Here is a 16,027-nt window from a genome sequence, read left to right on the forward strand (position 1 = left end):
TATATATAATATATTAATTTTTTTCTCTTTATATAATTCATAAACCCCGCTTTATTAATTTTTATAGCACTTTTTTATCCTTAATATTAACATTAAGCTAATTTTTTATCCTTTTTTTTATTGTAGCTCATTTATATTATTAACTCTAATTATATTGTAAAAAACATATTAATATGATCACATGTATTTTCTCATTTTTGAAATCTAGTTATATATTTAATTTATGTATTTAATATGTTTTTTTATAAAATGTACAACTATTATATTTATTTTAATTTTGGAGCACAAAATTTAAATTTGTATTGTCAGCTCTACACTATTTTAACTAGCAAAATTCATGTCACTAATTTAATTAGTCAAAACAATAGAGAGTTTTAATTACCGTAATTCATGTAACTAATTTAACTACCCTTAATTCGTAAAATTAAATTAATGATTTATCCTATCTTCAAAATAATTAAAATAAAATCTTATTTTTGTATAATTTTAACCGTAAAGAGTTATGTAATATTTAAAAATAAAAATCAAACTCTAATTGCCCAGTAAGAAGGGTAATTTGACAATTTAATTATTTTTTTATTAAATATTAAAAACAAATTATCTAAACATGAATAAATATTATATATATATATATATATATATATAAAATGTTAATATTTTAAGAAAAGAAAAAACATTATATATAAGTGCCGTCGGCGGTCGGTGGGGATTTTGGGAGACTACTGGTATAATTAGCCCTTCTCTACCGTGGAATAAGGCGACCGCCGCCGGTCGCCGGAATCACTCACACAGCCGCCGATGAAGCATTATATAATACGCTCGCGATGGAGCTCCTTGTTCTCCGTTCGCCGTCTCACTCAACGGTCACTGATTTCACTTCATCCTATCATTCTCCCATCATCCTCGAATATGGGTTTCTCCAATTATTCTCCAACAAATGACAGGAAGAACTGTAGGTCTCACGCTTTCCTTTTCTCCACTCTCATTCAACTGTTCTTGACCTGCAATAGACTCTCAAGAGCTTGTGAGGCATTCTCTGCAATGAGGTTCATTTTCAACTTCGTTCCGCCTGACTTATACTACTGGAACTGCTTGCTCCGCGATTTCAATTCCGCTGGTTTGGTCTCTCAGGTATGGCTCGTGTATTGCGATATGCTTTCATGTGGGTTTGTGCCAAATGTAGCTACACGCAATATAGCGATTCATTCTTTGTGCAAAGTTGGGAACTTGAACTTGGCACTTGATTTGCTCAGGATAAACACAACCCATCACCCCGAAATTGATACTGTTACTTACAATACAATCATTTGGGGGTTTTGCAGACTGGGACTTGTCCATCAGGCTCTTGGATTGGTTTCGGATATGGTCAAGAAAGGTGTTCCTCTTGATTCTTACACTTGCAACATTTTGATTAAAGGTTTTTGCGACATCGGGCAGTTAGAATATGCCCACTTGTTTATGATTAGTATTGTAGATTTAGCAGAGCCTTATCCTGATACAGTGACTTTAAATACATTGATTGATGGGTACTGCAAAACTGGTGAGGTTAATACTGCTGAGGACTTGATAGAGAGTATGCCAAAAGAGGGGCTGCTACCGGACATTGTCACTTACAATACTATAATTGATAGGTTATGCAAAACAGGAGATTTTAACCGTGCCAGTTACTTCATAAATGAATCAGTGGATGTAAAAGGATCAAATTCAACCCAGAATTTGTTCATGTATACATCGCTTATTAATGGGTACTGCAAGTGGATGGGGCTTGAGCAAGCGCTGTCTATCTATGAGGAAATATTGGTGGGTGGTCTTGTACCTGATGTTGTAACTTATAGCTCAATGATCAATGCTTTCTGCAAGAACAGGAGGTTAGAGGAAGCCAAACTGCTTTTAGATGAGATGAGGAAAATGGCCGTGGATCCTAATCATGTTTCCTTCTCTACACTCATTGATTTCTCCTTCAAAAAAAGGGATCTAATGAGTGCTTTATCACTTCAAGCACAAATGGTAGTTCGAGGATATGCATTTGATGTTGTCATTTGCACCATTTTGATGGATGGGTTGTTTAAGGCAGGAAAACCTGCAGAAGCTGAGGAAATGTACAAGACTCTTTGGAAATTCAGTTTGATTCCAGATTGTATTACTTATTCTGTTATGATTGATGGTTTCAGTAAATTAGGAGAAATGAAACGTGTAGACAGCTTACTGAACGAAATGGAGGCAAATAATGTTTATCCAGATGTTATTACATATTCCTCTGTGATAAATGGTCATATCAAGAAAGGAATGCTCGATTCTGCAGTTAATATCCTTACGAAGATGACATCATCCCTAAATATCCTCCCAAATACTTACACTTATGCTTCGTTGATTGACGGCTGTTTCAAGTTGGGAAAACGTGATGTTGCCTTTAGCTTATACGAAGAGATGAAGTCAAAAGGGGTAGATGAGAATCATTTTGTTCTCGATTCTTTTATCAATTGTTTAAAACGAGAAGGGAAGTTTGAACAGGCTGAGGAATTGTTCAGGGATTTAGTATCGAAAGGATTAACACCCGATTGTGCTAACTACACTTCGATGATGGATGTATTCTTCAAAGCAGGAAATGAGTCAGCTGCACTTAGTATGGCTCAAGAAATGTCTACGAGAAATATAGGACTCGACACTATTGCATACAATGTCCTTATAAACGGTTTATCAAAGCTGGGAAACTATAGAACCGAGACTCTTTACGATGGAATTAAACAGTCTGGTTTGGTTCCTGATTTGGCTACTTACAACACTTTGATCGGGGCTTATTGTAGAGAAGGGAATCTGCAAGATGCTATCAATCTGTGGGATGGAATGAAGAATGACGGGCTAATTCCTAATTCGATTACTTGTAACTCTATGATCGGCGGGCTCTGTGTAGGAGGTAATGTCAAAAAAGCAATGGATTTGTTGAGTGAAATGTCAAAAATGGGCTTTCAACCGACTCCAACCACTCATAGGCTTGTCCTTAATGCAGTCTCTGTAGAACAGAGGGTAAGGGCGGACACAATTGTGTCGATTCACGAGCAGCTTGTGGGTATGGGACTTAAACAGAGTCAGATGACTTACAATAATCTAATGTCAATCTTATGTAAACTAGGAATGACAAGAAAGGCCACTTTAATGTTAGATAAGATGATAAGAGAAGGTATGGAGGTTGATACCAATACCTACAATGCCCTTATACGTGGATATTGTAAAAGCGCTCATATAAAGAGGGCTTTCGCAACTTATTCTCATATGTTAGTTAAAGGAATTTCTCCTAATATTACTACCTATAACTCTCTTCTTGGTTCCCTACTGAATTCTGGTATGGAGGATGAGGTTTTGAAACTGATTGATGAAATGAAGGGAAAAGGGTTTCTGCCTACTGCTAACACGTATGATATTTTGATTTCTGGACATGCGAAACTAGGAAACAAGAAGGAATCTATCAAGTACTACTGTGAAATGATAAGCAAAGGCTTTCTTCCCAGGACTAGCACTTATAATGCTTTAATCAATGATTTTGCTTCAGATGGAAAAATGAAACAAGCTAGAGAGCTTATGAATGAGATGAAATCTAGAGGAGTGTTGATTAGTTCTTCGACTTATGACATATTGATTAGCGGTTGGTGCAGGCTATCGAAACACGTGGAGCTAGAGAAGAAATTGAGAAAAATGTATAGAGTTGAGGCAAAAAACTTAATCAAGGAGATGCATGAGAAAGGCTTTGTCCCTTGTGAAACTACACTTGATTGTATTAGTTCTGCACTTGCTAAACCTGGAAAAAAAGTCGATGTTAGGAGGTTATTGGATAAACTATACAAAGGGAAAGAATAGTTAAAGGAATTTTTCTACTGTTTACAGAAACAATCTCGGTTATTGGGTGTTCAATCATATTACCACCCTTCTTTACCTTTGGGTATTGGATGAGATTAGAGGTAAACATTTATCACTTCCATATATCTTTTGTAATTTATACCCTGGTTAAATTTTTGACTGAGTGACAGTATCTATGCTTAAGAAGCTCTCTTCTGGTTTGATTTTTCTCTCCTTAATTAGTGCCTTTTCATCACCTCTGTTTGTTGAAATACAAAATGTTCATAGAAAACTCAATGTGTTGCTATTTTAAAATCCCTCTCTTTAGGTTGTGGGGGTCGTGTTAGCTTCCCAAGGGAATAAACCCCGGTCAAAAAAAGTTTTCCTCTTTTTGGGTTTTCAGATGGTGGTGTTACATTATTGTACTTTTTGAATATGTCTGACTAAGTTTAGTTTCCAAACGTTTTTTAATCCTGACCTAGATACAAAAAAAAAGTGTTTTCAAATGGGGCCGGCCAATACATTGGAAGCAGAACTAAAGAATTGGCCTCTCTTTTTCTGTGTTTTTTTTAATCTTAATCTAATATAGAGTTTCATGCTTACTATAGTAGATTTGTTCATTCACACCTAAGGCAATCATGTTTTCTTTCAGCTAAAGATCATCCACCTTTGTCGGTTTTATATGGTAGTAGGCAATCTTCTAGATTTGTTATTTCCATACACAAAGGGACAAATTATACGGGTCAACAGATAAAGTTGCATCCCAAGGTACTTCTTCCCCTTTATCTCTTCTTCTGGATATTTTTTGAGAAAATATCCTTCTGGATTTGTTTGAGCATGAAGACATCAATGCAAAATGGGGCTGTGACATTATTTTGTTTAATTTGTATTAGCTTGTTTGAAAGCAGAATAATAAGCATGCATCAAACTCCAACTTCTGTAACAAAAACAGCTTGTGAAACTTTTTCCGAAATCAGAACAGGCTAATTTTGAGCTTGAGCATTTTTTTTTTTTTTTTTGGGGGGGGGGGGGGGGGGGGGGGGGGGGGGGGGGAATAAAGACTGTAAATCCTTCTAACTAGTGAAATCAGAATCTGAACATGTGATAAAACTTAATAGTATTGAATATTTTGTATTTTGAGATGTTAGTGTTACTCTTCAGTGCAGGACTTGCTCAAAGGTCTAAGCACTGAATATCAAGTAAATTTATGCTTAAATTTCCAGCACTATGTGTTTATTTAGTTTTGTTTTCAAACTAATGTAAACAAAAAAAATGACTAAATCTACTTGGATTATTCACTGAGTTGATTATATTTCCAAAATCGATAGCCAATTGTACATTTCCCCCATTTTTTTTCCTTTATCATTCCATTTGAAATTTTATTAGAAAAATATTTCAGATTATTTTTACATACCAGCCTAGAGATCTAGGATTTATAGAAGAATTGTAGATGTGACTAGTGTGGACTAAGCCTTTAGAGGAGACAATCCAGTTTCATACTATGCCATTCATTCCTCCAAATAATACCTAATCTTAAAATTTATAAGTTAACAACCACTAACTTACTTTACTAATTACTATATTACCCCCTATACTACTAATTACCATACTACCCCTATACTACATCTAATTAAATTTACAAATGAAGTCATATTATACCTCCTCCGTCTCGAACAAAACGAGATAAACAACCATTTGGCTATGCATTAAATTTAGGTTGTGTCCAATAAGTCATGAATCTGGTATTTTGGGCCTTTATCTTGAGAAATAAAATCCTGAAAGTAACCCAACCCTTTTACTAGAGAATCTCAATGATATTGGTAGGCCATCATCTTCCAATAGAAAGATTTCTTTTCCCAGTTTTGCAACTTTAAAAGAGCTCCCTCACATCATCCTTTCTTAAAGATGCTCCTTTGAGCCTCTTCTTACGTCTTTTCTTCTCTCTTGATTGTTGCCGTTAACTCTAAGAAATTTTCATATGGCAATAACAGCACCAGGTCCAGAAGAAGTAGTAGAAGCAATCGGGGAGCCCCTCCAATACAAGGTGACTAAACTTCTAAACTTTGCATTTCTTTATTTTTCTCAGTGATATTTTTAACCTCTCTATCTATCTCTCACCTAGACATGGTTCTTGAAAGTCTCCATCCACTGTGAAGGCTGCAAAAGGAAGGTCAAGAGAATACTCAACAGCATTGAAGGTACAAACAGAGGAAAAAAATATTTATACTTAAAACATCTCCATTTCTGCTATTATCAATTGAACTTCTTTTTTGTAAAGGTGTCTATAAGGTTGATGTAGACACCAAGCAGCAAAAAGTAGTGGTAACAGGCAACATAGATGCAGACACTTTGATCAAGAAGTTAGTGAAAGCAGGCAAACACGCTGAATTATGGCCGATAAAAGGGAAGAAACCCCCGAAAGAAAAGAACCCAGATAAACAAAGTGAAACAGAAAGCAGTGACGAAGAACCCGATCGAGACGAAAAGCCCCCGGTTCTAGAATCTGCTAATAATAATATTCTCGAAGTTAAAGATCCAAGTTTTGAAGCCAAGAAGCCCCCAGAGAATGGATCAACCCAACCGCCACCACAAGGCACTGGAGCTAAAAAAAAGAAAAAGAAAAAACGCAAGAGTCACAAGGTCGGAGGACAAGGAGAATTATTAGGTGCGCCCCCACCCGGTTCAATGGGCCCACCTCCTTCGAACCCGGGGCCACCGCCATTGAACCTAGGCCCACCTCAGATGAATCAGATCCCTCCACATTTTCAAGGGCATCAATTCCTACCGCCTATGAATTATTTTGATGCACAACCACAAGTGTATGTTGCTAGTAGCACAGCCCATCCCACTATCACAATGATGACGTCACATTATGCCTCTCAACCGTCGCAATCTTACATGTATATGCATCAGGGTTTCACGTACGAAAATTCAGGGGCAGAAGAGTCATTGGCATCCGACCTAGAGACGCCCTCGAAATCATCATTGTATTCATTTGAGTTATTAAGCGATGAAGATCCCAATGGGTGCACAATTATGTAATTGGGCATTCCACATTTAACAAGTTTCTAGTAAGGTTGATTTGCAAATGATTATGCATCATCACTTCCCTTTTTTTCCTTATTTATGATCAGGATGTTCGAGTTTCATTGTGGTTCACCAATGTAGCTTTTCTACAATCAATCCAAATGAAAATTTGATTAGATAGGTTTTGGATTGATGTCTGAATTCATTGGGTTATGCCAATTTGACTTTCATTGGATGTTATTGGAAAAACACTAGAAAAGATAAGAAGCATATAATATATACTTTTTCCCCTTGAGAATCAATCTTATATCTAGAAAGCTCCTTTATGATTATGGGTTTCTATTCCTTAGGCCCTCATGAAATTCTTGTCACTTTATATAATGTATATATATTCTTGTTCTTATTCCATTTTTTTGTTTTAATACATTGTGCATTTCTTTCTCATGTTTCCTTTTCTTTTATAAAAGAGGAGATAAGATGAACCACTTGGTATTGAATAGATTAATTGCTATCTTTTTGTTGGCCAGTGTGAAAAAGGAGTAACAAGGTCTTCTCATTTTATTCCAAGTTTTTCTTTTTTAAATTTGTATGATAATATATAACAATTTCCAATCACTTGAATGAATGACGAGACAATGTAAAAATGTGCCTTAGATAAGATAGGCGTAGATTGATATTTTCAATTTCACATCCAAGTTCAAGCTCGACAGGAAATTTCAACCTAAAAAGAATAATTATCGAATAAATAGTCGATTTTAAGATTTTGTAGTTTGGTGTCATAGTATGTCTATAGAGCGACAATTGTTGGATTGAAATTGTAAACTTTTGGATAATATAGTTATATCGAAAATGCACCCACAAATTTAGTGTGGGCTAATTTGATCTACTAGACCTTAAAAATGAGATGGCCCATATCATATGGGCCAAAATGTTATTTACTAGAATGTTTTATTCTCGACATCATCTAATATCAATTATGTACCCATTTCTTAATAAAGAAATAAACGAAACCCTAAAATAAATGGCCTATAAATACTGAGACGCCGCATCCAACAACTTTGTAAATATGAGAAGTTGTGATTTCGTGATAGACGCAAGGCAATGGAGCAGAAGACGCCGCCGTGATCTTTTGTCACTTAAGTAAGATTATGTGTTATTTCCCATGATTTGTCACGTTAAGTTTACATTCGAACTATTAATCTTGATTCTAGTTTATGAGGATATTTATTATTTCTCTATGGTGTATCCTCAATTGTTTCCATTCATATGATTTGTTCATTGTAGATTGCTTCGACTTATCAAAAGTGGAACAATCGCTACCTAAATCAATTTTAAAGGTTGTTACTACATCAATGGAGGCATTGAGTAAAGAAGATCTAAATCATTCAGACAAGAACTTTCTGCTTTAGTATAATCCGAAATATATCAAAATTTCATTTAGTGATGAATAGATAAATGTACATATATAAACTTGTATGAAAGTTATTTCATTTATATCATTCTAAATGATATAAATGGAGTAACTTTCACACATGTTTATATATACATGTACTTTATCTTTTCATCATTAAATAATAATTATGGTGTAATTCGGATTATCTTAGTGCAAAATGAACTATTGATATTTCAGGTTATCTTACATTTGGTTATATCATGTGATTTGCTGATTGTTGAATTCTTTTAAAATTTTCTCAGATCCATAAGGTTAGTTAAAGTATTGGACCTTGCTTTTATTTTATTCTTTGGACTTTGTAAGATAATAATTATTGATAATTCTGGTTTTTCTGGTTTTTTTTGTTTTTGTTTTATTCATAGGAACTATCATCTAAATGACATCTTCCATTACATTGTGGAAGTTATGACTCTTCAAGTTGATGAGATGAACATCCTTCAACTGCACAAGAAGTTTGTAAATGTTAATTTTATAATTCACTTGTAAAACATCTTAGATATATGAAAGGTAAAGTGAATGTAAAATTTATTAATTATCAATTAATATAAATATGATGTAATTCACTAAGATAATTTGAGTAAAAGATTGATTTTTAAGATAATAAAGTTCACATTGCATTTATAACAATTTAAGTTGAATGATTAAAAATAACAAAATTTATAGAGTTTATTAATTATCAATTAATATAAATATGATGTAATTCACTAAGATAATTTGGGTATGCCACTTTTGCAGGAGAGATAAATAAAAATAAAAAAATATTTCTCCTGCACATGAGCATATAAATATTTAGAACAAAATTCTCCCGAACATGGTTATGTTAAACATGACCATTTTTCCATAGAAACAAATAAAAAAAAAATATTTCTCCTCCTGAATATGGCCATTTTTCCATAGAAACAAATAAAAAAAAAACATTTCTCCTCCTGAATATGGCCATTTTCCAGAAAAAGAATATAACAGTCCGGCAGACCACGTCAGATTCGTGATATTCGTTATTGTCCAAAAACATTTATCTAAAAAGTAATATTAATTTTAACATAACCCTCAATATTTATGCAATTTAATTTTAACGAGTCTTTTATCTTTTTAGGATTAATGTTCTTAGTAATATATTGTTATTGCTTTCCATTATGCACCTTTCAAATACATAAAGCATTTGTTATTTAAAAAATTAAGATATTTGATTGCAACATGAAAGAAGATACAATTAAAATATTTTGATTATAACTAATAAATTTGTTTAGAATTTAAAATATTGAATTTTATTTTTTTTACTTGTTTTGAGTTATAACATTACAATTTATACTATGTTTCTTGACGAACATATATATATATATATATATTTTTTAATAATGTTACTTAATTTTTGTTAGCTATTAGCATTTTTGTTCTTTATCAGCCAACTATGTAAGCTATGTGTTTTATAAAAAAATTATAGTAAAAGATTTTTAGTAAATATTAATAGTATTTATTATAAATATTTTCTAACTAAAATGCATTAGATTTTTTAGGATATTTAATTATTCATGTTGGTGAAATATAGGGAAAATAATTTTAGAAAATGGGATATTAGCTTCCAATTCCAATAAGTAGATTATGCATACAATTGCTAGCTAGATACTTTTAAATAATATATATTTTACTTGTTTTTTTTTTATTTTGTTTTTTTTTTTAATTTAAAAAGTTAACACAATTTTGAATAAATGTCAAAATCGATTGAATCTTATCTTAATTATCTTTAATCCGCTTAAATCGAAAGTTATCAATTCATTTAATCTCAAAATCTAGAAAATGTGATATCAGCCTCAATAACATTAGGCATACCTATTTTTTAATAATACATAACCGAAAGGAAATCCATCAGGATTTCGAACTGGGGTGAGCTTAAAAAAAAAATTAAAGTAAGCTTAAAATAATAACATAATTTTTTTTAAGAAATTAAAGGTAATTTCATATTTCTACCCGTAAAAAATATATATATTTTTTTATTTCCGGGGTGGACTTCAACCCACCCGAGCCCCTACATAGACCACTGATCCAATTTTTAACTATTTCTTCGTATCAATTTCTTTCTATAATTTTAAATTTACATTCACTAAAAAATTTAATAATTTCTTTTCATTTTTTTATTATTTAATAATTTTTTTCTTTAATTTCTTTTATAAAATTATTCATTTAAGATAAATAATTATAAAAAAGAAGTTAATTATTAAAAAGATTCAACTCAAACTATAAACCACTAATATTCAAAATAAATAGAATTCATAAAAGAAAACAATTATAAAAGAGAAATTATAATATTATGTGTTAATTGAAATTGAATTTTTAATACATTTTATAAAAAAAATATATGAGACTTTTTTAGGAAAAATAAGATTGTTTAAAAAAAAAAAGAGAAATAACATTTTAATAATATATATATATAATTTATAATATATATATATATTTATAATTTAATATATATGTTTTAAAAATATACATTTATATATTTTATTAATTTAATTTATTAATTTAATTTATTAATTCTTCTTCTTATTACTAATTTTAAAAACACATAATAAATTAATTAACTATTAACTGTAAAAGGTTAATAATATGAAAATAATAATTAATTAAATTAAAAAATAATTAATAATTTTGATATTTAACTTCTTATTTTCTCTTATATATATATTTTTTTATTAAATGTAATTTATATATTTATCGATTTATTAATTCCCATTATTACTATTAAAAACATAAAAATTAATTAATTAATTCAAATATATAATTACAAAATCTTAATGTAAAAAATAGATAATATATATATATATTCATATAATTGTCTAATTAATATTTCAATTTGGGTATATTCTATATTCTGAAACTCAAACTTTAACATTTTTTTAATAATTAAAAATTTTCCCACTAGTCCTAGAATTTAGGGTTTTTCAGATTCAAAATTTTCAAATAAATTGACCTATTTAATAAATAATAATCATCATAATTTTGAGGATTTTATTTTATATTTTATTTTATTTAAGTAAAATATTTAAAAATTATTAATATATAATAATAAAATAAAAATTATATTAATATTTTAATTAATAAATTAAACTAATAAAAGTGATAGATAAAAAAGTGAATTAAATAATATTTAATTAACTTAAATTATTTAAATAACACGAAAAATCCTTAATCATACTATTATTTTTTTTAATAAAAAATATTTTTAATATTCAATATTTTAAAACATTTAAAAGATAAAATGTTAAGTAATAATTTTAATAAAAAAAAAAGAGTGATTAAAAATTTAAAATACAATAATAAAATATTAAGATCTCTATTTAACCCCCAAAAAAGTGTTTTCAAGTTGTATCTGGTTATTATACACCATCTCCTCTTCCTATAATAACCTGAAAACCAAGGGTTTTACCTTCTTCGATCGAGCCAAGCGGAGCGCCGCATTCTCCTGCAAAAGCTCGCTTCTTTTCTGCGCAAAACCATTCTTCATCGCGCTCACGGTTGATCGCGATCCTTCGCGTTGACGGTTTGTACTCCGCGTTTTTTTAGGGTTTCACTAGGTCAAAAGAAAAACTAATAGAGATCCTGTTTACACATCCAGTAGATCGGTCATATACTTGATTCTTGCTATTCTACTAGTTGGGTATTTACAAGATGGTGAGTTACAGATTACATTAAAGCTTGTGTTTAGGGTTATATAGTCTTTATTCTTTTGTTATGTGAAAACCCATTTGATATCTTATACTTATTCTGTTATTTCTTCTTTCAGCTTCCTCTTTCTCTACTAAAGACTGCTCAGGGACATCCTATGGTGAGAGTTAGTTTGTCTTGTTTATGTTTCTGAATGGGATTTAGGGTTTCTGATGGTTTAGATTTTGTTTTGATTATAGTTGGTTGAGCTGAAGAATGGGGAAACTTACAATGGGCATTTGGTGAACTGTGATACTTGGATGAATATTCATCTTCGTGAAGTTATTTGTACATCTAAGGTATTGATTGATCCATTCCATCAGTGTTGTTTAATGGATGTGATGTAGTGAAACTAATTTTTTTGATTTTCCTAGGATGGAGATAAGTTTTGGAGAATGCCAGAATGCTATATTCGAGGGAATACAATAAAATATCTTCGAGTTCCAGATGAGGTACTTGGTTATGTTTATCTCTTTTTCCGATTTGTTGCTGTTTTTCATTGGTTGCAAGTTTTTAACCAATTCATGCTGGTATTATGTTTTACATTGAAGGGGCTAGTTTTTTGTATTACTATTTTGTTGCTGGTTTTATCCTCAACTGATCAACTAACTTGTTAAGCTATAATGGCTGAGTTTCAACATGCTTACTTTACTCTTTTTTTTCTCTTTTTTTTCTTTTTCTGAATTGATCTGTTGCTTTAAACCGAGTTAACCCACCAGAGTAGAGGGGGTCTTGCTAGCCACTCCCGGGAATAAACCCGGGTCACAAAAAAAACTATTAGAGAGTTATTTTAACTCTAGATTTCTTGTTCTCCCTGGAATGATGTAATTTAGCCAAATCAGACATGATGTGCTCCCAGAAGTATCCTGTTTTAGGTGTTGCTACATTTGGAGGCATAATCTGATTGCTTCTATGTTGCTAATCAAACTTTAAAGGGGTATTCTTTTTGGTGAAGCGCATTGCATTGATGAATCAAATCGAGAGGGTTTCTTGCTGACCAGGCTCAAATATGTGAAACAATAATTCATCTTAGTATATATATGATCTGTTAGAAGACACTTACCTATCAAAACCTATTAAAATTATTATTATTTTTTTAAAATGCTGAAGTTTGTACAAATAAAGTTGTGATGAAGACCCTCATTTTAATTTTCGATTTACTCACCACAATTAGTTTTTATTTATCAATTTAACATGGTTTTTATTTATAATAATATATCAAGATTCCTGTATTGCATCACAAACGTTCATCATGTAAGTCTCTATCATCTCCCTGGAATGATGTAATTTAGCCAAATCAGACATGATGTGCTCGCAAAATGAAGTACCCTGTTTAAGTTATTGCTACATTTGGAGGCATGATCTGATTGCTTCTATGTAGCTAGTCAAACTTTGAATGGATAATTTATTTTGGAGAAGCACATTGCACTGATGAATCAAACGAGAGGGTTTTTGCTGACCAGGCTGTTGGCTTCTTTATTTTATTCTCAACACGATTTGATAACTTGTGTTCAAATATGTGAGATATCCATTCATCTGAGATTTATCACAAAATTTCATGTGATCCGAATTTACAAGTGAAATATGTCTCTTACCGCTCCTATTTTGCTAACATATCTATTCAATTGCTTCTATGTTTGCTGGCACATATTTGGATATTGTTTTTGTGTTTCTTTTGGGAAGTAAACTGAAATTTTCCCAGTTGCTTCGGTTTATATATTAGAAGACCTATATGTCTTTTGGTGTCAAAACCCTCTGGACTTTTATTGTATTTCCGACTTTATGTGCTTGCTTCTGAAAGTAATCTATGTATCTCTTTATTTGTTTTTTCAGGTGATTGACAAAGTTCAAGAAGAAACTAAAAGTCGATCAGGTATAATATGCCATCAAATTCTATTGACTTCTATGGTGCTTTTGTCCAAATGAGTGAAATATATTTCTATATACTGATACAATAACTCTTAAAGATACACACATTCTTGTTAAAATTCATTTTACTGAAAAGTGTCCAATTAAAAACGGGGTTTTGATCTGGCTTATGTGTATCATGTGGAAATCTTGAATCTATACACATTTGTACCTTTTGTACTATTTATAACTGTTGTGATTAAAGAGAATTGCTCCATTTTTGCCAAAATTGAAAACAAATGAATGGCCATGCTATTATTGATCCTATTTTGTAATGGTTAATATATAAGTATAATTTGGCTAGATACAATTATATATGAGTACTTTTATAATTGTGTGAACTTTTTTTTTATTTCAGATAGAAAACCACCTGGTGTTGGACGTGGAAGGGGAAGAGGTAGGGAGGATAGTGTTGTTGGTGGTGGTGGTAGGGGAGGACCTGGCGGCAGAGGTGGTGGGCGTGGCATGGATGATGGTGGCCGAGGTGGTGGCCGTGGCAGGGGAGGTCCTGGCGGCAGCAAGCCTGGTGGTGGTGTTGGTGGCAGAGGTATTTTAGTAAAATCCTTTTTTTTTTATAGAAATTTAGCAGCTATAAAATGGGTTTCTTGTGCAATATAGAAATTTGATTTGAGATGGATTTGTGGTAGGTGGTGGACGTGGGCGCGGTTAATGAAGACCGAGAGGATTGAACAACAGATTTGCCGATTTTAAGAGGCATTTTGGTTCTATTCTTGATTTAACTCTATCAAGACTGGGTGGATGTGTTCTCTTTAGACAAACTACTTTTGAACAAAGTGTTGCTGTTCATTTCATTTCATTTCTCATGTTTCATGGATTTCTTTTGATTTTATATATATATGTATATGTTGTGATTTTTTGACCATCTTCTGGTTTTGGCCTGTCATTGAGAAAATCATTAGTTATTTAGGGTTCAAATTCATCCCACACCAATACAAGGTTTAGGCATATTACCAAAAATTCCATCTTTTCATTCAATCTATAAAAACCATCAAATTAGTAGTCAACAAGATTGGTGTAAGCATTTTAGATGATATTTTTTCTTACATAAAGCAAGCTATCATCAAGAAAGAACATTTAATTTTGTTGTGGTTAAGATTCAGGTTGGCATGTTAGATGAACTTTTTTTTTGTTTGAATAATGTCTTTAAATATTGGGATGTTTGATTATCATTATATGAAGCAACAGTTTATTTAAAATTGTAAAAGTTTTATTTGAAAAATATTAGTTATATATTATTATTTATATATATATATAATTAAATATTTTATTCATTAATCAAATTTTGTATTATATATTAATTATAAGATTAATTGAAAAATAATAATAAATAAATAACATGAAAAAAGAAATTATATTTATAAAATTAATTTATTTGATTAAATAATAATAATTTTTAATTTTAAAAAATAGTTTATCTTTTTAATGTAAAATAATATAAAGTAAAATAAAAAATATTTATAAACTCCTCAAATCTTTTAACAGATTTAGAGATTTATTATGAGTTTGTAATCAACTCTTCAGAAGCAGAGCTAATTTGATTGATGTTACCTAACCTCTGTTTTTTAAATCATTGATAATAAAACATGTAAAAAAACAAATTCTAATGACCAAAATGGTATTTCACCAAAACCTGACATTCTTTATAATCTATCTCATGAACAAAATTGAAGTTGTTGAAACACATCCATCTATGTATGAAGAAACAAAAAATTCATTATAAACTCATTTTAATGCAGCCAAAGCTTTAATAAATTATCCTACAAACTACTAAATTGAAGGATGCTTTAGCCACAAAAACAAAACAAAATAAATCCAGGGGAAGCGACCCATCCGCGGTTACTGAGCGAACTCAATCCATTCGCTCCATCTACATAACCATTAAACAACAAATTGTTCATATTTATATAAAATTCTTATTTTCCTTTACTCTTTTATGAGCTGAAAAGCTTTAAAATCTTACCTTCCAAAGACCATCATTAAGATAATGCATGTTGTCCACACCAATTCCCTTGTTGATTTTTCTTCTGCAGTGATTAGAAAGCTTTCATAATTCTATATGAACACAAAGCCTAAGCAAAACAGTAGTATTAA

The 16,027-nt window shown here is 31.1% G+C and overlaps 3 protein-coding genes, 1 long non-coding RNA gene and 2 other non-coding genes across 7 annotated transcripts; 5 read left to right on the forward strand and 1 right to left on the reverse strand.

The window, feature by feature from the left end:
* The first annotated feature begins 725 nt into the window (after window positions 1-725).
* LOC124917256 (pentatricopeptide repeat-containing protein At5g14770, mitochondrial-like) lies at window positions 726-6,029 on the forward strand. 2 transcript variants are annotated; one of them, XM_047457724.1, is made up of 5 exons: window positions 726-1,131; window positions 1,323-3,953; window positions 4,484-4,599; window positions 5,823-5,875; window positions 5,954-6,029. In XM_047457724.1, the coding sequence occupies exon 2, from the start codon at window positions 1,363-1,365 to the stop codon at window positions 3,850-3,852; it is 2,490 nt and encodes an 829-aa protein (XP_047313680.1). In that variant the 5' UTR covers window positions 726-1,131; window positions 1,323-1,362; the 3' UTR covers window positions 3,853-3,953; window positions 4,484-4,599; window positions 5,823-5,875; window positions 5,954-6,029. The 2 variants fall into 2 exon arrangements, with proteins under 2 accessions (XP_047313680.1, XP_047313678.1); XM_047457722.1 differs by having other exon boundaries at window positions 726-3,953.
* LOC124917255 (heavy metal-associated isoprenylated plant protein 36-like) lies at window positions 5,810-6,873 on the forward strand. The gene is made up of 3 exons (XM_047457721.1): window positions 5,810-5,875; window positions 5,954-6,029; window positions 6,110-6,873. Exons 1-3 carry the CDS (start codon window positions 5,810-5,812, stop codon window positions 6,871-6,873), a joined length of 906 nt encoding a protein of 301 aa, XP_047313677.1.
* Window positions 6,874-11,684: 4,811 nt separating this feature from the next.
* Window positions 11,685-14,798, forward strand: LOC124917257 (sm-like protein LSM4). Its single transcript, XM_047457725.1, has 8 exons — window positions 11,685-11,867; window positions 11,905-11,974; window positions 12,087-12,128; window positions 12,208-12,306; window positions 12,382-12,459; window positions 13,841-13,880; window positions 14,274-14,462; window positions 14,563-14,798. The coding sequence occupies exons 2-8, from the start codon at window positions 11,972-11,974 to the stop codon at window positions 14,583-14,585; spliced, it is 474 nt and encodes a 157-aa protein (XP_047313681.1). The 5' UTR covers window positions 11,685-11,867; window positions 11,905-11,971; the 3' UTR covers window positions 14,586-14,798.
* Window positions 12,822-12,867, forward strand: LOC124917258. The gene has a single exon (XR_007097099.1). It is a non-coding gene; the product is annotated as a small nucleolar RNA snoR127 (small nucleolar RNA).
* Window positions 13,281-13,393, forward strand: LOC124917259. The gene has a single exon (XR_007097100.1). It is a non-coding gene; the product is annotated as a small nucleolar RNA snoR127 (small nucleolar RNA).
* Window positions 14,799-15,522: 724 nt separating the features above from the next.
* On the reverse strand, window positions 15,523-15,975 carry LOC124917254. The gene is made up of 2 exons (XR_007097098.1): window positions 15,897-15,975; window positions 15,523-15,803 (listed from the first exon to the last, which is right to left on the reverse strand). It is a non-coding gene; the product is annotated as an uncharacterized LOC124917254 (long non-coding RNA).
* Window positions 15,976-16,027: the final 52 nt, after the last annotated feature.

This window comes from Impatiens glandulifera, unplaced genomic scaffold (genome assembly GCF_907164915.1).
Source record: "Impatiens glandulifera unplaced genomic scaffold, dImpGla2.1, whole genome shotgun sequence".
NCBI classification, from domain to species: domain Eukaryota; kingdom Viridiplantae; phylum Streptophyta; class Magnoliopsida; order Ericales; family Balsaminaceae; genus Impatiens; species Impatiens glandulifera.

Excerpts from the sequence above, each read along its gene's own strand:
- LOC124917255 (XM_047457721.1), top strand. The coding sequence starts at position 5,810 with ATGGCAATAACAGCACCAGGTCCAGAAGAAGTAGTAGAAGCAATCGGG. Across the intron at positions 5,876-5,953 it reads GGGAGCCCCTCCAATACAAG|ACATGGTTCTTGAAAGTCTC; the intron begins GTGACTAAACTT and ends TCTCTCACCTAG. Across the intron at positions 6,030-6,109 it reads AATACTCAACAGCATTGAAG|GTGTCTATAAGGTTGATGTA; the intron begins GTACAAACAGAG and ends TTTTTTGTAAAG.
- LOC124917256 (XM_047457722.1), top strand. The coding sequence starts at position 799 with ATGAAGCATTATATAATACGCTCGCGATGGAGCTCCTTGTTCTCCGTT.
- LOC124917257 (XM_047457725.1), top strand. Across the intron at positions 13,881-14,273 it reads AGAAACTAAAAGTCGATCAG|ATAGAAAACCACCTGGTGTT; the intron begins GTATAATATGCC and ends TTTTTATTTCAG. Across the intron at positions 14,463-14,562 it reads TGGTGGTGTTGGTGGCAGAG|GTGGTGGACGTGGGCGCGGT; the intron begins GTATTTTAGTAA and ends GATTTGTGGTAG.